This window comes from Crocodylus siamensis, chromosome 1 (assembly GCF_052110815.1).
Source record: "Crocodylus siamensis isolate JL-2025a chromosome 1, ASM5211081v1, whole genome shotgun sequence".
NCBI classification, from domain to species: Eukaryota; Metazoa; Chordata; order Crocodylia; family Crocodylidae; genus Crocodylus; species Crocodylus siamensis.
Window position 1 is genome coordinate 57,826,925 of NC_143395.1, and position 27,872 is coordinate 57,854,796.

The following is a 27,872-nucleotide window of genomic DNA, read 5'->3' on the forward strand; positions in this document are numbered from 1 at the left end:
CCTTACCAGTGCTGAAAGAAGAATTGCTTCCTTTGCTTTACAAGATACATTCCTGTCAATACAACCCAGTATGCTTTCAGATTTTTAATTTTTTTGTTTGGTTGTTGTTGGTTTTTTTTTTTTTTGCAACAAGAGCATACTGTTGTCTTCTTCTATCTAGATTATGATCCGCTATAACCCCCAGGTCTTTCTCGTCAGTAATCCAGTCTAAGCAGTCATTGCCCAGTCTGTATTCATGCATGCAGTTTTTGCACCCCAAGTGCAGTTGTTTTAGCTGAATATCATCTGATGGATTGTGGACTCTTTTCCCAGTTTATCCAGGTCATCATGGATCCTAGCACTACCCTATAAAGTGTCTGCAACTCCACCCAACTTGGTGTCATTCCCAAATTTGCTAAATGTGTACTCAGCCCCATTATCCAGATCATTAATGAAGATGCAGAACAATATCAGACACAGGTCAGACCCCTGAGGAACCCCATTTGACACTGTCTTTCAACTGCTTTGTGAGCCTGAAGGTCCAAACACTTATAGATCCATTTTACAGTACTTTCATCTAGTCTGCATTTCCTTATCTTGTGATGAGAATGTTGTGGCAGACAGTGGCAAAAGCCTTTCTAGTGTCAAGATATATCACATCCACTGCTCTCCCTTCATAGGCGACTGGTGCCCCCCCCCCCAGTGACCAGTCAGCAAATAGGGGAGGGGTTCCCCTGGGGCCAATCTCGCTGACCAGGGGGGCTCCCCACATGACTGATCATGCTCCCACTCCCCGGCCAGTGCTCGCAGCAGGGGGCACAGATGTTCCCACCTGACCCCCTTCCTGTCACCTGAGTGGCGAGCGCAGCCAGCCAGGAGGTTCTCTGGTGCTCTCAAGGGGTGCATGTGCACCCTTGTGCATCTCCTATGTGTCACCACTGTCTCCCTTTATTGGCAGAGACTGTCACCATATCATAGAAGGAAATCAGGTTGGTCATGTATGACATGCTTTTGGTGAGTCCATACTGGCTGTTCCTGATCACCTTGTTCTTCTCTAGGTGCTTCACAATAGATTCCTTGAGGAGCTGCTTTACAATCTTTCCAGGTGTCAAAGTCAAGCCAAATTGTCTGTAGCACCCTGGATCCTCCTTCTTCTCCTTATTTGCCCTTTTTCTGTCAACTGGGACCTCATCTGAAAATCAGATGAGGAGCATGCCAATGAAGATGAAGTCTTCAGAGATGTAATAGCTAAACTCAAGCATTCTCTTTTGAACATGTGCAAACTGCATATTTTAAAGGCTTGTAACTTGGCTGAATTTGAATAGATTTCTTACAAATAACAGAAGGCACATACCTGGCCCAGTGGCCATCCTGATGAAAAGCTTATAACTCCAAAGTGGCTGGCCATCACATTTTCAGCAGTGTGTTTCTTCTTTGCTTGCTTTTTTAGAAATCCCTGAATGTTTTGGCTAAAACTTTATAAAAAAATTATCCTGAGGCAGAAATCCAATATAGAATATTTCATCTGAAGTGACTGTGGATAGCAACATTTTAAGAAGTTGAAAAGTAGGTCTTAAAGTTTGACATTTTGGACTAAATAAATGGTGCTGCTACCAGTCCCAGCTTTGATAGAAATCTTCACACAGGTCAGTACTGACAAAGACTGACTACATACAGATACTTGGATACCTGAAATGAGTCAGTGATCTCAGACTGGCTGGTCCCTGTTGTCTATAACTCAGTGTAGCTCAAAATCCAACATCAGAAGTGTTTAATTAATTGGCATCTTTGTTGTCAGTTTCATTAAGGAGACTAAACATTGAAAGGGCGTGGAAATTATTTAAACCTGTTATCCCTTTGAGGTGATCCCTCTTGGGGTAAGGATTAAGCACATTTATGTAATGTGTGTGTCACATATTGTCATATTGGGAAAATATGTTACAGCATATGAGAAAATACAGAATGCTACTCTCTAGAATTATAAATATATCTCCCTTCATCAAAATTGCATTTATGGAGAAGCTTGAAATATAGATGTATTTTTAAAAATAATGTATCCTTTCTACTGCCACCGAAACAATTTATTATAGAAAGAAAATGGATATTGGCTCTCAGGTCATTTACATATAAGACCAAAGTGAAAGCAGCATAATTAATGCTCAAATTATTATTTAAAAATAATTATTGAAAAAAATGCATCTTTATTAGGAACTATCTTATGTGTCTGTCAAAAAGAGAGATAGATGAAGTCTTTAATCTGTTTAGAACATCTGTACATGAAAAATCTAGGATGAAACACTGCTTGCACATTTTAAATTATCTAATTATCTTTCCTCTTCTAAAGAAAACTATCATATTACAAGCCTATCTTAATCATTTGGAAAGACTGAAAACATATTAATTAGTTTTCCATCTAATTTGCCTTTAATTATAGTTCATAAAATACAAAAGGATAACCCTTAAATTTTAAGAGATTGGGTTATAACATTTTAAATATAAGCTATTTTTAGAATCAGAAAGTATACAAACTTGCTGATAGCCATTGTTTTTGACATGCAAAGTAGCTCTCTTTTGTGTTAACATCTTTTCTTCATCTGTACTCCCCTTTTTTGTCTCTTCCTCCCCTCCCTTCTTTCCTCACCCTTTATTTGCATTCATATCTCTTTGTTCTCACTTTCCCCCTTTAATGTTCCTTCCTTTTTTATGGCTGCTGTTTTTATTATTACTAAAGTTGTTTATTCTTTGATAAGAACTAAGACAGCGTACAGGATACTGACAATGAAGCTATCTTCTATACAGAGAAATAGGATCTGAAGTACTTGAGCTGTTCATTTGTTAGGTAGAAGCAAACATTATTGTATTGCAGAGAGAGAAATATATTCATAGTAGGATGGGAGAATTATACAAATAGCTAATGAAAAGTGGTGATTTTAACGGACTATTAATACTACTGAACACATTTTGCAGTTAAGTATTTAGATAGATCAGCAATTTAGAAGATGCAATAAAAGTTACTACACTTCCCCTGGAAGTGTAATACTTCCAGTTACTTAATTTAGTGCATGAAATTAGCTTTATTTCAGTCAAAAATGATCTGTTAACAAAATGATTTTTCTAAGCGACTTCTCCATTTGTTTACAAATTGTTAATGTGAATGCATTTCAGTTTCTTAGTTGGTTATAACCACTGTACTGCAGATACTACTTTATGTTTTAATAATGGTAATGGGGGGTAATGCAGGGAAGAGTAAGCTGTTACAGGTGTTTTTGAAAAACAAATAAAAGGGACTGCATATATCAAATGAATTAGCAGGCTTTTTTAATGTCCACATATTGTTCCCCATTGCACTGAAGACTAATAATTTTTCATTTTTAAAGAACAAAAATCTTTCATAGAAGATAGAAAAAAATTATGCATTGGTACCCTGCCATAGATCTGTAGCTCTGTCTGAGGATATATCTACAATGTATCCTGTGAGAACAGTAGGGAAGCTGCTCTGTAGGCATTCCAAGGATTTTTCTGTGGACCTCTGAGAACTGCTTGAGAACAGTTTTGGGTGGGATACCTGAGAACTCATTCACTTCTGTGTTTCCTGTTTTTGCACAAGCAAACAGAAGCAGGTAGGTGGGGTATACTCAGAAGTACCCTTCCGCAAAGCCTGGGGATAACTTGTAGTTTCCCTAAGAGAAGTGTTTTCAAATAAGTGAGTCTTGCATTATATTGCCACAGGAGGTAATACTTGAACATTTCCTGAAACTTAAAATAGACTCTAAGTGTGTGTCCAGATGTGTGTGGCCATGTGGTATGCAAACACAGCTGCAGCACCACATACCACACAGTCAGGTGTTCTCTGTGCTGCAAGGGTATGCTGCCCAAGTGTGCACTGCTCCAGTTTTTTTTTTTTGTGGGGCTTTTTGAGCCCTGGCTAAACTGCGGGGGGAAAAAAAACACAGAGCAGCACACGCACAGGCAGTGCGTGCCACTGAAAAGCAGAGCTGGGTTGCCTGGAGCCATGCTGCAGCTGCCAGCCAGGCTCTACCCAGCAGGATCACCACTGCTGCAGACCCAGGAGGCGCCCAGGACCCCAAGTAAGGCTGCTGGGGCACCACTGCTGCTTGTCCTTGGGGTACCAAATGTCCACGCCCATATGAATGTGGCCTGAGGTCACATCCATTATGAACAGGGGTATGTGTTTGCAGTAGCATAAGGCTGTTTCTTTGTGTTGTAGAACATGCCCTTTCCCCTGGGCTTTGCAGCAGGACACATTGTCCTACTCCTTCATGTGCTGTGGAGGGAGAGGGGGCTGTCTGGGGCACAGAGTGCCTCTGTGCAGAGCTAGCCAGCAAGCAGACCCTGTGCTGACACACTCTGTGCCCCAGCCAGCCGGGGAGCAACACATGGAGATGGGAGCCATCTATCTGCCTGCTCCTCCATCTCTGTGCACTGCTGAGCCCCCTGCACTGAGGCACCCTGCACCTCAGCCAGTCTTCCCTAGCTGGCTGGGGCACAGGGTGCCTCAGGTCGGGGGCTCCACATGCCTCAGCACAGGAGCTCTGCAGCCGAGCCCTCATGCTGAGCCATGCAGAGACGGAAGCAGCCAACCTAAGGCTGCTTGCTCCCCCGTCTCAAGGCACACTGCACCTCAGCCAGGAAGGCCCAGCAGTGCACAGAGATGGAAAAGCAGGCATGCCCCTCGTCCCCATGTTTGTCCCAGTGCACACCACCTTGCCTTTTTTATTCAGGGGGTTTTTTTTCACTACCAAGAAATCCCTGTATCAAATTTAGCCCCAGTGCTGTAAATTAGGATCCTGCACATCTGGATCCGGCCTAAGGGTGAAATTGAGTGGCGTGCATTCAGACTCCACTTCAAAGGAATCGGGATTTGAAACCCCACCTTAAGCCATTGAAATATGGCAAGCAAGCACAAGGCTTTTAAAAAGCAATATAGCAAATATAATGGCTCTGATATACAGTGGATTTGTGTATTAGATCAGCATTTAGTTGCAATGAATACAGGCTTAACAAAAATAGTTTACTTATTTGGTCTAACAAATTTAATTGCCTTCTGGTGTGAAAAACCTCAGGATTTTTTTGTCTTAGTTGGAAAAAATTGCAACAAGAGGCAGGTCTTTTTTTCTGTGTTTTCTTAGACACTAACATATTGAAATTAAAATATTAAATATCATAATTTGCATAGTCATGAATCTTAGAGCAAATATAATTTATCATAAGCAGACATTTGTCTAAAGGTGACAGAGCAATTTGTAGACTGACAATTTACAGTTTGGATGTATTATTCAAATCTGACAAACTACTAATAATAAGAGAGCTTATTTTTAGAAGTTTTATATTCTTCATTACAAAGAAGGGATCATCTTTGTCTTCAGTCCATAACTATTGCATGCTTTGAAGCTTATTAATATTCATGAGCTACCTCACTGCATAAGGGTGCCATGGGGCTAAAAATTAGTATGTGATTCTTCTTTCAATAGAAAAGATAGGAAACTTACTAGCTTGTGCTGGTGAAGGCCAGTGATTCCGTCGTTGAAGTCATTCCAACTATTTAACTTTTAATAGTTAATAACTTTTAATTTTGTCAACACTACAAGGAAAGGAATACCAGAGATTATTTTTACTGATGATTCTTTGGACTGGAAAATCAGATGGAGTAAAGATGAATGATCATGAACATAAGCATCAGAAATATCTCATTATAAATCATCCACATGTCTAAGAGGAGGAAAGAAATATTATGATTTTAGTAATAGCATGACTAATGATTAGATTGATTTTGAGCAGGATTTACATTCAGAAATTACATAGGTGAGTTTATGGATGGAAGTCCATTCTAATCGGCTCTGCAGTATTTACTTGTGTTTTTCATGTGATGTGTATATGTGACTGACAATTTGACAACTACTGAATAATATGATTTAATTTAACACTTACTTGAAGAATGCATTTCTAGATCAAAATAATTGCCTAACCTGTGCATATATTTTATACAGATTTAAAATATGTAATGTATTTAACTGCATTTGTCTCTTGTTTTAGATAGTATATGTAGTGCCTGCATGGGGTTCACTTTACTGGCTTTGCTTCAGGGGCTTTGCTTCATTTTTATACCAGTTGACTAACATCAGATTACTCTTTGAATAGAACCCTGAGCTCTTATAGTTATAGTTATATTTTTTTCATATATGATTCATATATGATGATATTGAAATACAAAGTTGAATTTCTGGAGTTTCCTTTCTTATAGCTCCTTTCAGTTGCATAGATTTATGATTCAGCATACTGAAATGATGCCATATTGCCCACTGACATTATTTGTATTCATAAAATTATTCTTTTGTTCCTTCTTAATGCTGTGTATGGATTAGAATTTAGCAAAATACCATCATCCACAGTGCTGAATGGACAGCTCCTAACACATGAATGTAGGGCCCAATCTTTTTTCCATTGAAGTCAATGAGTGTTATACTAATCTAATGGGAAAATAATCAAACCGTTAGTTTTCAAAGCCAAGAATGTTAACATTCTGAAGAAAAATACCTGAAACTTTAATTTAATTTAGTAAAAATATGTTTTCTATTTTTATTGATAAAATACCATCAACCCCATATTTTAAAGTATATATGCCTGATTGTCTATAAAAAGAAGAAAGTATATAAACCATTAAAAGTGAAAATAAAACAATCACAACAATGAAAATAGTTTACGAGTTAAGAATGTTACTAATTATTTCATCCATTAATCTTCCTTCATTATTGATGTACAATACAAAAGCAGGTATAAAAATCAGAATTTTGGGCTCTGCAGTATGGTTTTTCAGAGTAAGTTTGAATATTATGTTATGTTAACATGCATGTCTCCACAAAATAATCTTAGCATGTGTGAGATATAAAAAGTATCATGTATCAGGATTTCACTGAAGTAGGAAAATGATCATGTTGACCCCTATTATGGATGATTTGGGGTGGGGGGGCAGAGGGTGGTGTGGAAAACTATGATACTAAACTAAAACATAGCAAACGTTCAAGATATTCAAAACACAGAATTTTTTTACAAGTGGCTTTACCAATAACTGGTAAGAGTATTGACATTTATGATTTATTAATTGATTTATGCAGATTGCAAACAAATAAATAATCATTGTTAATTATAGTCATTATAATGAGATACTATAGCTACTGTAGGAATGTTAAGGTTCATGTTGCTATGATGATCAGTAGAAAGAAGTTAAGCTTAGTGTTGTAATAGACACCTGTACATTTACAAAGGCCCCAGTCATTTTCAAAGGAAATGGTCAATTCTGATGCCAAAAACAAATTGAGTATATTGATTGAGAAGCTGTTCTTAATTATCATATAGCTGTACCATTCTTTTTGATAGTTATATCAACAGTGATAACTGGATTTGAACTAACTCAGCCTCATAATTTACCCATTTAGGTCTGACTTCTGTAGAGGTATATATGGGTACACTTGACTTTAAATCTGTTAATTGTCCCAGCAAGTCACAGTACACTGACTTGAATGCAAAAATCAATATAAACAGAAAGGTCACCTGGGGAGAAAAAAATGACTTATAGTCCTTTTTTGATTCTCTGTGATATATAAAGCCTGGTGATTTTTTTTCAAAAAGTACTATTCTTACTTAAGGGGTATGTTTCTCTGGTTTCTGCTGCAGCAGGAAGTATAACAAGTATTACATCTAAACAATTCCTAAGCAGCCATTACAAGCTGACATTATTTTAGCATCCCTCCAATTGTTTTTAAGTAATTTGTGACAGGTGTTATGCCTGGAGTTGGGTGAGCACAAAGAAAACTTAAGGTGACCTTTGTTTCCTCCCACCTTTTTTCAGCTTTGCTTTGTAGAGGTCTATGTCAGCTGGTGGATCTGACCCATAAAGTTCTGACCCTATCCCTTTATCCTTGCCTCTGTTTTTCTAGCCAGTGTGAGAGCTACTTTGTACTAGGGTTCACAGCATTGCTAATGCCAGTGAGGAATTGGCCAGTGTAGATGAACTTATGATAACTGAAGCTTTAGCTATATATATCAAAAGAGTGAAAGATGAGTAATTACGAGGAAGATACAGACAGGCAAGTTTCTTTGAGGAGATGTGATACCTTTTGTCATTTTGAGAGGAAGATATATTTTTGTTTGCACTGTTTAAGTGTTTAGGTTTTGTTTAATTTTCTTAACTTTTATTTAACTTCTATAACTAACACACATTTTGGATAGCAGGCACCTTTGTTCAAGTTTATATAACTTAATCCTGGTGAATAAAGCAAGAGATCTCACAAGTATGCATGTCCAGAGACCTCTGCTACTCACAAAATTTCCCTATAAAGCTTAGAAAAACAGGATTTTATATTTTTCATGTTTCCTAGGTAAAAATTACCATAATACCACAATACAAACTCTCCCTGATTTGTCTTTAAGATTAATCTTGTGAGTGTTATATGTGGGGTTTGTCAGGGGGCTTGAGGGGCCATGTGCATGCCCTACCCTGTGGTGCACAGCCTCTGGCACTGAGCCATGCTCACTGCAGTGCTGCCTGAGCTGAGAGGGAGAATGGGCTTGACCTGACCCAGCTTGGCACGGCCAGCTAGCATGCCTTTGGATGGGACCAGGACACGCAGCTCTGGGATGTGCAGCTCCTGTCCAAAGGCGCATGCAAGCTGGCCAGGCCGAGTTGTGTTGGGCCCAGTCTCCATGAGGTCAGGTGGAGATGCATGGCCATTGGGCTGTGCCATGGCCCTGCGGCTGCTTGAACCTCAGAGAGAATGGGCCTGGCCTGGCCCACCCAGTTAGCACATGCCTTTGCATCTCCACCTGACCTCATGGAGACTGGGCCCAACACAACTCGGCCTGGCCAGCTTGCATGCGCCTTTGGACAGGAGCTGTGGGTCCTGAGGCCATTCATCCCGCTCCTGTCCAAAGACACACTACCTGGCTGTGCTGGGCAGGGTTGGGTTGGGTTGGACCAGGCCCTTTCTTCCCACAGAGACTGAGGGTCAGGCAGCACTGCAGTGAGTGTGGCCCAGCTGGCTGATGCTGCAAGTGCTGAGGGCTGTGCACTGCAGGAGCTGAGGAGGCAGATGTGTGGCAGCCCCCCTCAAGCCCTACATCCTTCTCCCAATCCCCACACATCCTCATCCCCCACATCCTGCCACACTCCCCCACATCCGCCGACACCCACCTACCCACACACCCCATTCCATCCCCATACCTACCCACATCGCCACACCCCTCTAACCCCCTCCTGCAAACCTCACATCCCCTCATCACACACCCAGCATGCCTAGCTGCCAGAAAGGTTGAGACCTCTTGGCAGGAGCTGTGGCTTCAGGGGCGGCTTCACTAACATCCTGGTTCATGAAGGGGTCGGGGATGCTCTAATTTTTCTATGATAAGAAAACCAAAAGCAAACATCAAAGCATATAGATATTTAGAATTTATTTTATGATGATAGAGACACCGGTAGGTTTCCAACTTGCTTTAAAATTGTAAATATAGCAATAAAACATGCCCAACTGATCAATCTCTGTCTCTTGCTCTCACTTGCTCACTCCTACTCCTATTTTTATGTCCCACACTATTTGCTAAGAGCTTAGAACATACAAGTATTCCATCAAATTCAGAAAATGTGGTAAACTTTAGTGTGGTAAATCTATGCATGTTTCTTGTGCATTAACTTCCTGAAAAATTCAAGACCTAAAAATACATTTAAAAACAACCTACAAGGGTGTGTCCACACACACACACACGCACACACACACACACACACACACAGGTCTTTTGTTTTAATTGTGGAAGCACATGGGTTTTGGGGTATCTTAAAGAATGAATTTGGGACTTTTTTTTATCAGAGAATTGGCAGTTTTTAAATAGGGAACACCAGTTCCTGCTAGTCAAGCAAGTGGCAGGACCCAGGCAGATGAGCCTGTTCAGAGCTTGCAGCCAGGACTCAGCTGGAAGAAAAATGGGATGACTGGATATTTGGGGCCAGGAGGACATGCTTTGACAATTCAAAGCAGGCCACTACACTGAGAACATCTTCCAGGTGATAGCTGCCCAGATGGCAGGACAGGGGGCACATGGCAGCAGTTCATGCCACCCAAAGGCCAACTGTGCAGCCACAGCCCACTGGCAGCTAGCCCTGAGGTGCAGATGCTTCTGTTACAGTGTCCATGCCACAGCTCAGGTGTCCGTGTGGTCCCCATCCGATCTGGCAGGCACGCAACCTTGGGGATGCATGCTGTCACAGGTGGTAGCAGGTCATATCCAGGCAGTAACCCCCACTGCCAGACTGCTGCAGTGGGTTGAGGGTTCAGGGTACTCTAGATACTTCAGCAGCCCAGCTGGCACAAGGGGCTAGTGTCCCCAGATAACGATTGGCCAGGCCTCAGAAACTCCTGTCTATTTCATTTAATTAACATGAGCCTTAAGACTCAACCAGCTAACTAGTAGCCCCTACTGTACCGGGGCTAATGGATGAATGAAACAACAAAGTTCTGGGGACAACAGAGGCAAAAACCAGGATGGGAGTGTCATGTGGGCCAAGGGGTCAAAACATGAACATGAGTGCTCCTGAAGGGGACACCAAGCAGAGCCCCAAGGCCACACCCACCGGTAATCAGAGGCATCCAAGGACCCCAGAAGCTCCTGAGAGCAAGTAGCCCTAAGCTGCTTTTTATATTTCTGGGGCCAGCACAGGACAGGTTTTTATACTGCTGGGGCCAACACAGGTGCTAGCCCCAGACTCTATGTCCCCCTGGCTGCAGACCTGTGGAGCTGGGCAGGGTCACTTTGCCCCAACTGGTACAGCTTGTCCCACACCAAAGTGCATGTTCAGGCACGTGCACTGAGGCAAAAATCCCCAGAACAAATCTTATTTGAGCTGCTGCAAGCGCACATGCCTGCATGTGTGGGCACACCCTCGTAGGTTGTTTATATAGGTCTTGAATTTTTCAGGAAGTTAATGCACAAGAAACATGCATTCAGTCTTTACCATGTTAAAGTTTACCACATTTTCTGAATTTGATGGAATACCTGTATTTTCTGAGCTCTTAGCAAATAGCGTGGGACATAAAAATCGGAGGAGTAGGAGCATAAAAGATACACAAAACTGAAGATATTTGCTTTAAAAAACAGAGAAAACAGTTTGCATATTTGCTTATTTCATAAATTCCTGCAAAATGAATAAAATACATTAATTTAACTTTCCAATAAATGTTTCTTTGCTTGCAGGATAAATTATGTATTGTAACATTAATCAGTTGATCTTCATTACCACAAATGATTTCTATATCTATAAATTAGCATGTCAACTAAACACATTTTAATGGATGTACAATATATCAATTAAACATTGACAAACATTGTAGACAGAAGCACTGCAATTTTTTCAGTCCTAAATTCTTAAGTACATAAGCAACTTTTTTCATTTGAGTTCAGAGAATACTCATTCATAAATTACAAGCAATATAATTTCATGGGAACTATATGACTTAAAACCAAGGTAAATTGACTAAAAAACCCTGCAAGATGTTCTGTGTTTCTTGTGCACTAATGTAGAGGAAGTGTCAGCGCTGGTGTCTTATTAAGATAATACAAGGTCCTAGGCCTATAATATGGTTCTGATCTGTAGTCTCATTCCTACACTTTGGTTCTGTCCAATACTAAAAATGTCAGAAAGTCCACTGCTTCCCCAGAAAAAGAGCGGCAATGGCTTAGAGCCACCTTCTCACTTGCCGTGAATGGCAGCATCAACATGTTCGTTTCCACAGAAGGGACAGTTCAGAAGTGAATTACTAGGTTCCATTCAGTTGCGGATTGCGCTAACTGGCAACTGATGATATTTTTAGTAGAGAAGCCAAAGACTGAATCAGCAAATGAATAAAACAATCTTTCAATCCCAAACTTTGTCAATAATGATGAAATTTACCACCCTAAGAACCACATTATTCTGCTTACACATTGTTCAGTAACCCCCCCCACACACCCATATGCATGCACGTGCACGCACATACACACTTTAAACTGTCTATAAGTGTTTTAATGGTCATGTCTACATGAGACACTGACTGTGCAGTAGCTAAATAATACTGCACAGTAGTGCATCACAGCATGGGCATGCTAATACACTACTACTAGCAGCTTGAATGTTTGCAAGCTAAAATAGCTTAGCTGGTATCCCCTGTGTACCTTTCAAAATCTTCTAGAATCCCCTATTCCTGGCATTTATTCTGAGAATTAGGATAAAATTGTTTATAAAAAAAAAAGCTAGATAAACATCGGGCAAACCAGAAGTAGTTCTTCAGCCAGTTCAGAAAGGTAGTGTAGATGAGTTGAATAGTTTAGACCAATTCAGTACAAACAGCTCAATTCTCTAGTGAAACAAGATCCAGTTGAGGTCAAGATCAAATGCTACTGAAGCTGAATGGCGTAGATGGTACTGCTTCTGCCATCTAAATTGTAAATGTTGCCATGCATAGGCAGGCTGAACCCTTACACAAGCTTTGTATTCTCTTATTTTTTAAATAAAAATTTTTTAAACTGCCAGATATAGCCTTGGATTGCTGTACTGTTTTGAAGTGTGAGATTTATTCTAGCTCCTCTTGATTATAGAATTAGAAAAAAAATTTGTCATCACCTTTTATAATTGAAGAAAAGCTTAGTTGTTGTTCCTTGTTTACATCAAAAATTCTAAGTGGACCTTTTAACTTTTATTGTCAGTTTTCTAGTTAGTTGGATTAAGTGGAGTAAATACACTATATTCTTATGGGCTGCATAGTTCTGATTCATATTACTTATCCATTGCAATAGTTGTGGATAGGAAAAGAACATATGTGTTATCTGAAAAAATGGCTATTTGATTCAGTATATTAGGTTGAATTTTATTGCATTTTATAAGCAATGAAAGAGCTTTCATTACTTGAAATCTAATAAGTGTTACGTTTAGTTTGCAAAGCAGTGTCCTTATGAAGCTGGTTTTTGTGTATTAAGGTCAAGAGAGTGCTTATCTCTCACCCAAGAAAATGTCCTTTTTACTTGCTCCCTTCTGTTACTAGTAAACAGCAAAACAACATGATTGCTTGCAAGCAGTAATCTCCATCTGTGTTGACATAAGTGTTGACCTTCTGTATTTCTGGATCTGTAACAGACCTACATCCTCTATGAATGGCAAGTGGCACAGAGAGAGCCACTAAGCAGACTTACCAATATATCATATATTCAATAAATTGATATGTGTTTACTAAATTATAGTTTCAGTAGAGTGTCCCTGCCTCATATCATGTAGGAGGTTGAGTCTGATAATTTACGCGGTCTAGTTGAGGTAAAAAAAAATAACTATTTTTAGAAAAAGTTCAGCAAAGAAATATTTTCCCTGAAGTGGCTGCCATTCTTCACAAAAGACAATAAACAACAAATAAACTAGGAGATTACATAATGTACAGGAATCAGCTTTGGGAAAAAATGGTTCTTAAAAAATGGGTTGCTAACTGGCTGGAGGGCTGCACCCAGAGAGTGGTGGTGGATGGGTCATTTCCCACCTGGAGGGAAGTGGGCGGTGGGGTTCCGCAGGGCTCGGTCCTCAGATCTGCACTATTCAACATCTTCATCAGTGACTTGGACAAGGGGGTAAAAAGCACCCTGTTCAAATCTGCTGATGACACTAAGATGTGGGGGGATGTGGGCACACTAGAAGGAAGGAATAGGCTACAATCAGACCTAGACAAATTACAGGGGTGGGCAGATGAGAATAGGATGGGATTCAACACCAACAAGTGCAAGGTGATACACCTGGGAAGGAAGAACCAGCACCATACCTTCAGGCTGGGGAACTCCCTTGTCATCAGTTCAGAGGCAGAAAAGGTTCATGTGAGAGTCATCACTGATGCCAAGATGAACATGGGCTGGCAGTGTGGGGAGGCAGTCAGGAAGGCCAGCCACACCTTGTCGTGCATCCACAGATGCATCTCAAGCAGGTCCAAGGAGGTGATACTCCCCCGCTATGTGGCACTGATCAAGCCGCAGTTGGAATACTGCATTCAGTTCTGGGTGCCGCACTTCAGGAGGTATGTGGACAACATGGAGAGGGTCCATAGGAGGGCCACTCACATGATCGGGGGCAGCAGGGCAGGGCCTACAAAGAGAGGCTACGGGACCTGAACCTGTTCAGCCTCCAGAAGAGAAGGCTGAGGGGGGATCTAGTGGCCAGTTACAAACTAGTCAGAGGGGACCAGCAGGCATTGGGGGAGTCCCTGTTCCCCCAAGCACTACCAGGAGTGACTACGAATAACGGTCACAAGGTGGCAGAAGGTAGATTCAGAGTAGACAGCAGGAGGCATTACTTCACTGTCAGGGCAGCTAGGATCTGGAACCAACTTCCAAGCGAAGTGGTGCTGGCTCCTACCCTGGGGGTCTTTAAGAGGAGGCTAGATGAACACCTTGCTGGGGTCGTTTGACCCCAGTACTCTTTCCTGCCATGACAGGGGGTCATACTTGATGATCTGCTCAGGTCCCTTCCAACCCTACAAAATATGAAACTATGAAACTATATGCTCTCTTGCCAGCAGCAGCAAGTTGAGAGTTAGAGCCATGATTGAGCAACTTCTGTATTTTCTGGTTTTGTTGTTGTTGCTGCTGTCTTACTGTAAGACCATGGTCTTAGACTCCTTTCAGCTAATTCTAAGCTATAGTTGAAATTACCCATTTATAGTTGTGTCACATGTCCATCCTTTATATTTAAGTGTCAGACATTCCATAATGTCTGGTACAAACCTGAACCAAAGGTTTTTTGAGGGTGAAAACTCTGTATATACCAGTGGCTCCCAAAACGTACATCTGGCAGTAACAGATCTTGCCCACAGAGCCATGTCATCTGGTCCACAGATCTCTGCATGGGTCTGGGAATTAACATTGCCACCATTGTACCACCTCCAGCTTTTGAAGCTTTATGTGACAATATTGGTTCCTGGCTACACTGGTCCCGTGTGGCAGGATTTGCCCCCAGCTGTTCCAGTACTGCACAGCAGGATCAGGCACATGCACCAGATCTGACCCACAAACCAATCCAGCACCGCTCATCTGGCCTATGGGGCCAAAACATTAAGCATCACTTTTTAAATCTTACACATGAACACACACATGCAAGCACACCTTTTTGGGTGTAAGACTGAAATATGCCACTCATTTTAATCCAAAAAAAAAAAATAGGTGTGCTCTAGTTATCAAAACTCTGGGAAACCCTGGTATATACTCTGATTAGTTTGGCTTACTGAGGATCATCTTGAGTTTGTATTTTGTCATGGAAAAGTCCATATCCAGATACCTAAGATTATACTAGCATTCTCTTTGTTTGTATACAGCACATATATAGTATATAGTAAGTGCATTGTAAAGCCTCTCTTCAGGGGCCTTCACTATTGTACATACACAAACATTTATGGAAAGGTATAATAAAATGCAGATATACTTTATTACTGAAAATTAGGTAATTAGATACCTGTGTTAGAAAGGCAGGGAACTAATTTAGTTGAATTCTTCTATTGACATCACCTGCAAAATGTTGCACATAAAACTAAAGGTATACATTGAGAATGTTGTAGAACAGGGGTGAGCAAAATATGGCCCGTGGGCTGGGTGTGGCTTGCCAAGGGATTTTATCTGGCTCTCAGACCCGCCCAGGCACAGGGGGGAGCCCAGACCATGGCGCATGCAGCCAGTCTCACTGCCTCAGGTGTACAGTCTGGAAGGGGTGGCGTGGCAGCCTACTTCTAATTCCTGGCAGTCCCGATGCTGGTTCTTTATGGCTGCTGCTGCCGGTGTTTCCACCACGACTGGACAGGCCTTGCTCCCTGGGCATGCCAGCCTGTTCACCACGTACCCACTGTTTGGGGGCACGGATGGAGTGAGCAGGCAGAGTCTCCATAGAGACTAGCTGGGACCCCCATGGGCAGGGCATGCTCAGATGGACAGATGGGTAGGGCTGCGATTAGGTGGGAAGTAATGTCCAGGAGTGGGATGGGCAGGCAGGGGCCATCTGAGGAGCAGATCGCGGTTCTGCCCTGAACTCCAGCCCTGTGCTGGCACTGCTCCATGTCCAAGCTTTGGCCCCCACCTGCCCAGCCTGCTCCTGGATGTCATACGTTGCTATCTCATCCTATCCCATCTGCCCTGTTGCACGCTCCCTGCCTACAGGGGTACCAGCTGGTCTCCATGGACACTCCACCCACCTGCTCCATCCTGTGCCTGCAGCAGTGGGTGCAGAGTGGACTGGATAGTATCAGTTGTCCTCCAACAATCAGCCAGGTCAGCACCCCCTCTGCTGGCCCACAGCAGCTCACCCCAATTCCTAAAGTGGCCCTCCAGCCAAAATAATTGCCCTCCCCTGTTTTAGGAAGTGCGCCTTTTAAGTTTATTCAGAGGCCTTTAATATCACACCTGAAAACTATTAATGAATAGTTTGAACTCCTGCAGTTTAAGCATAAGAAGTCTATTCTCCTAAGCATACAGGGGATTAAGGATTTGCACCCAAGCACTCATTCACTTAAAATATAGTTCTTATAATTTATACTTAATTAATTTAATTTTATAATATTAAAGACTTTCACAACAACAGTATGAGTTTAGTGAGATCTAGTACGTTTTCATTATAAGAAAGGAAAATAGTTTTGTGTTTTCTCATCATTTTAGTAATAATTCAGAATTCGTTGGTATTACTTAGATTTTTCCCTTGGATACATATTTTCCATGGAAAATCTCTGTGGAATGTTTTGGTGAGGAAAAGAAAAAGTTTAATTAAATGGGATGATGTTTTCTTAGTAACCTCTGAAAAATTCATATTTGTAAAGGACTGAAAGTTTTCTATATACAGGCCAAGAAATATAATTTCCTACGGTGTTATATAGGAAATGTTGAAAAATATGTGTACTTCCCATGAAAACTCAACACTAAATCATTAAACTTTTGTAATACTAGGATAGGGGGAGCAACAGCGGAAGGACCTATTTTAAGCTTGTTACACCTCAGGTGGCAGAGTGCAGTGTTTCCTTGAGTGCTGCAGTGCAGTGAAGCACATTGTCTTATATTGAAAACCTAGTTGTTTCTACATAAAATTACTCTACACTTTACAAATATATGCTGCTCATGTGCTGGAAGGTGCGCAACCAAATCCACATGCAGGTGTCAGAAAATACTTTTTTTATGCAATCCATTATTTCCTTAAAGGTATTATAAAATGTTAATCCTCCTGTTCCTTATGCTATATTATGGCATAGTTTACTATATGTGCTGTTTAATATTATGACAAATTAACAAATCGGGGGAAATATCAATCAAACACACTCCATGATACTTCCTTAAAGTATCTTTTAAAGAGGCTTACTAGTAATTAATCAATTTTAATTTAATCTTAATTAATATGAATGAATCTGTGAAAGGATCCAAATCCACAGAAACACCAAAGCCCTTACAAAAGCTGGGTCACCCCCAGCAAAAAAGACTCTGCACAGTAATCTTCACTCCTCTCCTGGCATTTTTTTCTCCTGCCAGGAGAGACAGACCATCCCTCCATACTCAAAAGAATGCCTTTATTAGACACGTCTTCAGAATGATGGCACATTGCCGTATCTTATTATGGGAAGGAGGCCTTGGTACATGACACAAAAGTTCATTGATAAATAAATTCTGCACCCATCTCAAAATAAACAATTATAAATAATCCATTAACTAGCAATCAGACTAATCCCAGGGTGTTTTCTTTTTTATATTACTAGTAGTTGTAATTATTAGTAATACAGTGGATAAGATGTAGTTTAAACTTCCAGATGTCTGTGGAGAAAATTGCTCACCCGGCACTGCTCTTGGAGGCAAGGCAGAACCTGGTATTACAGATTAGAGGTACTATACTTGCCAATTTATGTAGTTTCCAATACAGTAGAATCCCATGCACTGCTATAGGTTTGAGACCAACTGGCTAAGCAGCAGCTCTGCAGAAAGGACCCGGGGTTTACAGTGGACAATAAACAGCATATGAGTCAGCAGTGTGCCATTGTTGCCAAGAAGGCTAACAGCATACTGGGCTGCATTGATAGAAACATTGTCAGTAGATCAAGAGAAGTAATTATTCCCGTTTATTCAGCACTGGTGAAGCCACATCTGGAGTACTGTGTCCAGTTTTGGGCCCCACACTACAGAAAGGATGGGGACAAGTTGGAGAGAACCCATTGAACAGCAACAAAAATGGTTACGGGGTTGGGGCACATGACTTATGAGGAGAGGCTGAGGGAAATGGCCTTATTTAGTCTAGAGAAGAGAGGACTGAGGGGGGATTTGATAGCAGCCTTCAAGTACCTGAAGGGTGGGCACAAAGAGGATACAGCTAGACTGTTCGCAGTAGTGGCAGATGACAGAACAAGGCGCAATGGTCTCAAGTGGCAGCAAGGGAAGTTTAGGTTGGATATTAGGAAAAACTCTCTCACTAGGAGGGTGGTGAAGTACTGGAATGGGTTACCCAGAGAGGTGAAAGAATCTCCGTGTTTGAAGGTTTTAAGGCCCAGCTTGACAAAGCCCTGTCAACAAAGAATGATCTTGTTGGGGCTGGTCCTGCTTTGAGCAGGGGGTCAGACTAGATGACTTCCTGAGGTCCCTTCCAACCGTAATTTTCTATGATTGTATGATTCTGTGTTTTTCAGGTAAACTAGAAAATGGATCTGACTCCTTTATATCTTGAGACTGACTTTTCCTCCATAATTGGCCTGTTGCATTTACCTGGCAAACAAGGAACACATGCAAATAAATTACATTTTTTGCTTGCTTTAAATGTAACGACACACTTTTGGCAAGCAATCCATATGAATCTGGAATACATTATCCTATAACAACTAACAGATTTTTTTTTAAAATGCAGGTTGATTATTATTTTTTCTCTATTATAGTAAAGACATGGTGGAGAGTTTACTATCTGGTGAATCCTCCATCCCTTGTGAAAAATGTGTGTAAGACAGATGTGTATTAACCTCATTGTATTATTTATTAGTTTATCTTAGCAGATAAGCCAAGTAAAATTACTTGGCAGGAAAATTACTGTATTATCATTGTATCTATTTAGTTACATGAAAACTGCACATAACTGATTACTTTCAACATTTGTATATTTCTATATTTCTTCTGTGAAAATGTTTATTTGTTTTATAGAATATATGAAGGACAGATTACAATAGAAAGAACACGTAGTTTGAAAAATATCAAATACCTGATACATTTGGTTAGCAAATATGCTGCAAATAGAGTTATAACAAGACTGTTCTTTAGAAAACATAACTGAATTAATTTACTAAGTTATCGCATCTACTAAAATGGATTAGGTGTTGGAGACACTGTAACAAATACGGTTGATTTAAATTAACATATATGTTTTTACTTTGCAAATATAGTACATTTACCCCTAAAATGCAAGGCAGACGGATGGGGACTTCAGGGAGAACCATCACAAAGAGCACAAGTGTGAGTGGAGAGATGTATAAACTGGAACACAATGATGGGAGTCAATCAGACACTGCTGTTGGTACAGTTGGAACAGGTGGGAAGAAAAGACGATCCAGCCTTAGTGCCAAAGTGGTTGCCATAGTATCTCGAAGAAGCAGAAGCACATCCCAGCTTAGCCAAACAGGTGAGTGAAATACATTCAGCTTGAACACAGGTTTCCTTAAACACAGCAGGTTATATTACTCAGGGCACCTGGGTGAATCACATATGTGTGTGTTTGGATGTATTCCATTCAGAAAAAGCTCTGTCTGTGTCTGAAAGTGTTTTTGAGACTTTTAAATTTGTCTAAACACCAGATGTTACAACGTTTCCATAAATTAGTGTTTCTCAATATATAGACTGCAAATCTCTCTTGCCCTGTCAAATGAACTAATTTGTTTATCTATCAAAATGCTTTGTTCACAAATATGCAAAAGAATACAGAAAAACGTGTGGGAATCAACAATTTAAAGTTTAGACATAAACAACGTTGTGTGTGTACAAAATCTTTTCTTAGCAAAACAATTCAATACAAACATGCTTGTAATCTACAGAAAATGAATGTTAGTTATGTAAGCTTCATAGTGTACCATTTAATACCTGTAGTACCCAAATTTTAAATATTATATTTTAAGAGATTACCTCGTATTTGACAATACAGACAAAACCTGGTATTTTCTCTTTAAAACAACTCTGCCAAAAAGGGGTCAGGGAATTTAGCTAAATTAGAGGGCACCATGATGTTTCTTTATGTGATTTAAGGGTTCTAATCCTTTATTACTACTTCAGAAATCTTAAAAGCCTCATATCGTTATGGCCTGAAGGGGAAAAAGCTCACAAAGAACAAAAGAAAAGGAAGAAATGCCTACAGTCCCCAATCCTATTCTTATTGAAGTCCAGTGAGAAATTTTGCTAGTGACCTCATTGGATGCAGGTTTAGGCCCTGAAGGTTGTTACTAAAAGAGAAAGAAAAAAGCTTCACAATAGTATAGAACTCAGATATAGTGCAGTGTTTCAGTCACATATTCAAGACTGTCCTGCAGTGAGGGTAAGTAACAACATTTGTTTGCATTTATTGAGTCTATTTTCACCGTCTTTGTTTTTCATTTTTCCCGAGTGGAGAGTAGAAATCTTACCTTCAAAGCAAGTTCTTTTATTCTGATATTTCAGGCAGTTTCAATAAAATAGTATATTATATTATATTAGTATTCTTCTACTTCTAATCTCTTCAGTTTAGTTTTAAACTGAATAACATACTAAATCATGTTAAGTCAAATAGTAGATTTAGCAGGATCATTTGAAGGCTTCAATTAAAAGTTATGTTGTGCTATTGAGAACTGTAGTATGATCATTACCACACAACCTTAATAATGCAAATCAGAAAAGATTGTTGCATAAAATACATTATGTTAATTCAGACCAACCCAAATTAAGTACCTCAATTTAAATAAGGAAAAACAGGTTTAGCAGTATTGGAAAGGTATAAGTAGATTTTTTTCTCCCTATTTATTAAGACTTATATAGTTTAGATTAATTGTCTAATTTTACATTGTGATAATTTGGTCACATACTACTTTCCTTGTGAACTCCAAACCCTTGTTGATGTGAGAATGGCCATACTGGATCAGTTCTGTATTCTGTCTAGTTCAGTTCATGTAGCCATGTCTGGATACTTCAAAGAAGGGTATATGAACCTCTATAATACATCGGGTATTTTGCTGTCTAGGAAAAATCTTTCCTTAATTTTTAATAGGTATGAAGGCTGATTAAAAATGTATAAGATTTTTTATAGTTTAGAATATCCTTATCCTTAACTATCATAACTCTTGATTATTCTATTTTGCATGTAAAGGCATGGGTATTCTTTGACTCTTAGTTCAAATCAAGTTCAGATTTCAAATCAGTGAGAGTTTTGAGTGCACAGAGACATCATTAGACTTTTTTTTTATAATTTAATAGATCCGAGTTCTAAAGTAAACATGAAGAGATTCACAATATATTATAATTATTATGTCGTAATTATTTAGAGTATTCAGAAATTTCTTCAGCAGTAAAAAGCATTGGAAAGATTTTACATGTAAAATTATACTTGTTTAATATTTTAGAACCTAAACAGTGCTCAAAGGGAATTTTAGTTTGGATTGTATGGAATTCTACTGTATTGTGGAATTTTAAAAAAAATCAAGTTTATGACCTATTATTACTAAATCTTTTTAAAAACACAAATAAAAAAATAAATAAATGAGCCTTAATTTCAGGAGATGAATTAAATTTTGGACTGATGGGGAGGACTGCCTAAGCTCCATTTGTAAAAATTCAGTAGGGAAATTCTAAGTTTTGTGTGTTGCTGGAGACATTCGGACCAGCTACTGAAGGGCAATGTCTGAATTCATTTACTTCAGTAATGTGGAAATCCCAAAAGTCTGCATTGGAATATATGGACATTTGTACACACCACAGGGGTTTAGTTCAGTTTAATTCTCCCTGAATTGAAGCGGTGGGTCTTTAAAAACATAGCTTCAATTTAGGGCAAAGTAAACCCCTATGGCTTGTACACAAGGGTTGGGCCTGGCCCTTACCTGCCCCTCTGGCGGTGGGGAGGGGAGAGTGAGCTGCTGGGGGGCCAAGCAGTCCCTGAGCTCTGAGGGGGAGACGGGCTGGTGCTTCCCTCCACAGCACGGGTGATGCCCCTCCAGGCGGCACCCACCTGTAAGCACCCGGTCCGAATGGTCTCTGAGGGTATTGCAGCTGTGGAGGGAAGCACCAGGCCCCCACACAGCTCAGGCAGGCAGGCTCCGAAGAGGAAAAAAAAAAAAAAAGAAGGAAGATCAGCCTTGCTACTTTTTTTTTTTTCCTTCAGTGGAGCCTGCCTGCACAGGCTGCTTCTGGGCTGCTTGCACGGGCTGCCTGCATAGCCCCTGAGCTGCACGGGACCCAGTGCTTCCCTCCACAGAAAACCAAATCACCTTGAAGATGTTTTATTTTGCTGTGTCCCAAAGTCATTTAACGCACATTACGCTGCTGGCATGTGCAAACAGCCCGCTATTAAAGCGCATTACACTGCTAAACATGCAAACAGCTGCACCATTGAAGTAGTGCAAAAAGCCACTTTAAAAGCTAATTTTGTGGCATGTACAAATGGCCAAAAGTCCAGCCCAGAGGTATAACATTGTGGTACAAATGAAGCATATGCCAGAAACCCATTAATCTAGTTTTCTTAGATTTATTAAGCACTTAGGTATAAGACTTCTCACGTCCATTTAATAGAATACAGATTAAGAGTATTCAAACTCTGTGACTTAACTGAGAATCATTGCCATGTTTTCCCTCTAGGAAGAGGCATTTAAGGCTGCTCATTCAGGTTGGGGGAGCAGGGATTTCACCCAGAAAACACTGGGCAGCTTGAGGGTCTGCGTGGCACCACAGTAAACCTCCAGAGAAGCTGCCATTTCTGTGGTGCTCCCTTCTCATCTATAATAGTCCTTCAGTCTTGGGCTAAATTACAACATGTACGGCTGTAAGGCACAAATATGTGTATATACTTTAAGAATGTATGGATCTTTATCTAGTTTATTATTCGCTATAAGTTTATTTAACTTATTCTCTCCATTTTGAGTGACTTTTTACATAATTGGAGGATTTTACCTTAGGTTAAAAAATCATTCCTGGCCTTCAGAAAATAGGGTAGTTGGGACCAAAGAAAGAAATACTCCCTAATTTATTTTCTAATGTATTGTATTATTATAATGTAAGATTGCATCCAAATGAACTGATGGCATATAGTATGCAATATAAAGCGTGTGTATGTGTGTGTGTTTGTGTGTGTGTGCACACATATATATAAGCATGTGTTTGTATACATACACACATACTTACTGTTTATATATAATAAGCTTCTGTTTGATTTTATTATATACATATTTATTAATAAACTTCCATGACTTCTGCACCAGATGACTTTAATAGAAAATTACTCATAACTTGCATACAATTCTGTTCCCACCCTAATAACAAAACACTGTTATCTAAATGAAAATAATAGGCTTAACCTATAACTAAAATCCAAAGTCTCATTTTTTTATGAAACAATGGATCCAGATTTATGCTTTTCAGTTGAATCTTGGTTTTGACTAATTGGATTAACTTACATCATTATGCTTTGCTTTTGAACTGTGGTATTTAAGGGTCAGTGAGTGCAATGTTTAATTTTAGTATTTTGACTCTTGGTAGTTGTGTCACTGATTTAATCTTGGATAAATGTGAACCAAGTGAATATGAGAATGTAAAAAATATACAGCACAAAAGTAACATGTTCATCTATCAAGTTGGTGATTATTAACAAGCAGTTAATTTTTCCATAGATGAAACAGCAGGTGAGACATATAGCTCTTGTCTGATGCAGTATCTGTTCCTGATCTACTCCTATTTTGAGATTTAAAGGCTCAGTAGTTGTTAAGAGTAGCCACTATTTTAGGAAAGTGTCCTGTTTTGAAAAGTTCTACCCTATTTTCTCACATATAACTGACATCTTATTCCCCAAACCAGCTGGGGAAAATTGAGATACACATTATGTGCAAGGAAAAGGCATCTCATAGGTCCAGATATTTAGCAGAGAGGGTGGGGAGGCAGAACAATGATAGCATTAATCGCTGCAGCTGCGGGAGCCACAGCAATTAAATCCGCCACTGCTCTTCCACCACCCTCAACCACCAAATGTCTGGACCCATGAGGAGCCCCCTTGCCAACAATGCACAAATCAGTTGGACCTGGTATGCAAAGTCCAGGATTATATTCTGGCTCTGGGGCTGTGTGTTAGGTCAGACCTGACATGTGGTCCAGAGCCATTGTGCAGGTTTGCATCCACTGCTTGGCCCTAGCATTGCTGTATTTGGATTGGAGCTGTCCCTGCCTTTTGGTCCCCAGAACCACCAAGTCCCCCAGTCCCCAAGTTCTCAGCCCTAGCACATAGCCCCAAGCACTGGTGCACAGCCGCTAAGCCCCGAACCCCACCACTCAACCTCCAACCCCAGTGCATCGCCCAAGTCCTGAATACCTTAGACCAGAGATATTTTTTACTTCTTGGGGCCTTCAAAAAATAGGGTGTGTGTTATATTCAGGGCATGGTATATGCAAGAAAATACCCTATTTTGAACTTTGACATCCAAGAGGAGCAGAGAAGCACCCAGCAAACTGCAGCCACACTGGGAACAGCTCTGCTGGAAGCTGCATCCACTGGTCAGGGCCTGGGCCAGTGGGTGCAGGTGGGAACGCGGCACAGGCTGCCCTGGTAGAGAACTCGGCCCCCGTGTGGAGTGCTGTGGGGGCAGCTGCAGGCCAGATCTGGCCCATGTGCTGTATTTTCATAGATTTCATAGATTTCATAGACATTAGGGCTGGAAGGGACCTCGGGAGATCATCGAGTCCAGCCCCCTGCCCAAAGGGCAGGAAGTCAGCTGGGGTCATAGGATCCCAGCAAGATAAGCATCCAATTTACTCTTGAAGGTGTTCAGTGTAGGTGCTTGAACCACCTCCGCTGGCAGACTGTTCCAGACCTTGGGGGCTCGGACAGTAAAGAAATTCTTCCTTATGTCCAGCCTGAAACGGTCTTGCAGGAGTTTGTGACAATTTGACCTCGTCATCCCTTGGGGCGCTCTGGTGAACAAACGTTCCCCCAGATCCTGGTGGTCACTCCTGATAAACTTATGGGTGGCCATCAGATCACCCCTGAGCCTATGCTTTTCCAGGCTAAAGAGTCCCATGGCTCTCAGCCTGTCATCGTAAGATCTGTTTTCCTGACCTCTGATCATGTGCGTGGCTCTCCTCTGGACTCTCTCAAGCTTCTCCACATCCTTTTTGAATTGCGGAGCCTAAAACTGGACGCAGTACTCCAGCTGCGGCCTCACCAAGGCCGAGTACAAGGGGAGAATGATGTCCCAGGATTTGCTCGAGAAGCATCTATGGATGCAAGCCAGCGTTTTGGTTGCTTTACTAGCTACAGCATTGCATTGCAGGCTCATGTTCATCTTGTGGTCAATGATGACCCCCAAGTCTCTTTCTTCTGTAGTGCTATCCAATGTAGCACTGCCGAGCCTATAAGGAAGCTGCAGGTTTTTCCTCCCAAGGTGGAGAACCTTGCATTTTTCGGTGTTAAACACCATCAGGTTCTCGTCCACCCATTTGCTGAGCCTGTCCAGGTCAGCCTGGATCACCCGCATGTCTTCTGGCGTGGATGCTTTGCCCCAAAGTTTGATGTCATCGGCGAACTTGGCCAGTCCACTCTGACTCCAATGTCCACATCATTAATGAAGATGTTGAACAGTATGGGTCCAAGGACGGAGCCTTGAGGGACCCCACTGGTCACAGGGCACCACGATAAGTGACTGCCATCAATTACAACCCTCTGGGTCCGACCACGGAGCTAGTTTCCCAGCCAGCGGATTGTGGTGGAGCCAAGGCCACAACTGGGCAGTTTGGCCAAGAGGTGATCATGGGATACCAGATCAAAAGCTTTTCTGAAGTCAAGATATATGACATCAATCTCTTCTCCCTCATCCAGGTGATAGGTCACCTGGTCATAGAAGGAAATGAGATTGGTCAAACAAGACCTACCCGCAACAAAGCCGTGCTGGCTATCCCTTAGGATGTTAGCCTGGGCCAGTCCATCAAGGATGGCCTCCTTAATAAACTTTTCTAAGATCTTCCCCAGGATAGAAGTCAGGCTAATGGGCCTGTAGTTAGCCGGATCCACTCTCCTCCCTTTCTTGAAGATCGGCATCACATTGGCCTTCTTCCAGTCTTTGGGCACTACACCAGACTGCCAGGAGTTTTCAAAGATCCATGCCAGGGGCTGGGCTATGATGCTCGCAAGCTCCTTGAGTACCCTGGGGTGCAGATTGTCAGGGCTGGCTGACTTGAAGGTATCCAGCTTCTCAAGGTGTTCCTTCATGAGGTCAGCATTTATGGAGGGTAGGGGATCCCCATCACCCAGATCTCCCTGTCCCATAGCAGGCATGGGTGTCCCATGGGACTGATGAAAGACTGACGCAAAGTACCTATTTAATAGGTTGGCTTTTTCCTGGGCGTCAGTTGTCAGTTGCCCCATCTGGTTTAGCAGGGGTCCAACATTGCCCTTGCTTTTCCTCCGGCTCCCCACATATCTGAAAAAGGACTTTTTGTTGTCCTTGATGCTTGAAGCTAGTTGGAGTTTAGTTGCAGCCTTGGCTTTCCTGGTTTGCTCCCTGCAGGACCGGACCAGCACAGAATAATCCTCCTTGGAGGTGAATCCCATCCTCCATCCTTTGTAGGCTTTCCTTTTTAGCCGCAGGAGGTCCGCTAGGTCCCTGGGGAGCCAGGTGGCCTGCTGTGCCTTCTTGCTGCCTTTCCTCCGTGTTGGAATAGATTTAGCTTGTGCACTGAGGATCGCTTCCTTGAGAAGCAACCACTCTTCTTGAACTCCCATCTCCCTGGGGTCATGGTCCCTGAGGGCCTGACCGACAAGCCTCTTGAGCTTGTCAAAGTCGGCTTTTCTGAAGTCAAGGACTTCTGTGTTGGTGACTGACTTGCCAGCTTTACGGCGGATGGTGAAGGTGATCAGCTCGTGGTCACTGTCACCCAGCTTCCCATAGATGACTAGGTCACCGATTAGGTCGTCCCCTGTAGCCAGTACCAGGTCGAGCAGCGCTTTGCCTCTTGTTGGCCCATAGACTTCTTGAGTCAGTTAGAGGTCATCCACGCATGAGAGAAAGCTTTGCGACCTCTCAGATTTTGCTGAGCGATCGTCCCACGAGATGTCCAGGTAATTGAAGTCACCCATGACAACCAAGGTCCTGGAGAAAGTGGCCTCAGTCAGTTCCTGGGCGAACTCCTGGTCAAGCTCTGGACTTTGAGTGGGAGGTCTGTAGTAGACTCCCACTGTTGTGTCCCCTGTGCTGTATTCCCCACGAATTTTTACCCCTTGCAAAGCCAGCAGACCAAATCACTTAAGGGAGACCAGCCCTGCCCTAGCCCTGGCACAATCTGTGGGCAAGGCAAGAGCCCCCATGAATTTTTACCCAGAGGGTCTCTAGCTGTCCATGCTGGTCACCAACATCAGCTTGCAGGGACATGTAGCTTTCCTTGACATAGAGAGTTACACCCCCGCCCCTTTTGTCAACACGATCCCTCCTGTACAGGGTATAGCCCTCTATACCCGTGGTCCAGTCATGGGTGGAGTCCCACCAGGTCTCCGTTACCCCATCCCTCAGCGGGCTTAGTTTAAAGCCTGGTGGAGCAGGTCAGCCAGCCTGGCTGAGAAGAGCCTCCCCCCAGGGGAGAGAGGTGGAGGGCATCTCTTCCCAGCAGCTCGCTGCTTC

General features: G+C 41.7%; 1 protein-coding gene across 25 annotated transcripts in view; it reads left to right on the forward strand.

Moving 5' to 3' along the window:
• Positions 1 to 27,872, forward strand: part of RIMS1 (regulating synaptic membrane exocytosis 1) — a 564,390-nt gene that overhangs the window by 479,459 nt on the left and 57,059 nt on the right. For 17 of the 25 annotated variants that reach the window (XM_090034746.1, XM_090034752.1, XM_090034757.1 and 14 more), the window contains one exon: positions 19,431 to 19,666. The exons of 7 other annotated variants lie outside the window; for them this stretch is intronic. In XM_090034746.1, the coding sequence (XP_089890872.1) occupies positions 19,431 to 19,666 (236 nt within the window). Of the gene's footprint in view, positions 1 to 19,430; positions 19,667 to 20,490; positions 20,570 to 27,872 lie in introns of those variants that run through there. One more of the 25 variants, XM_090034883.1, reaches the window with a different exon arrangement.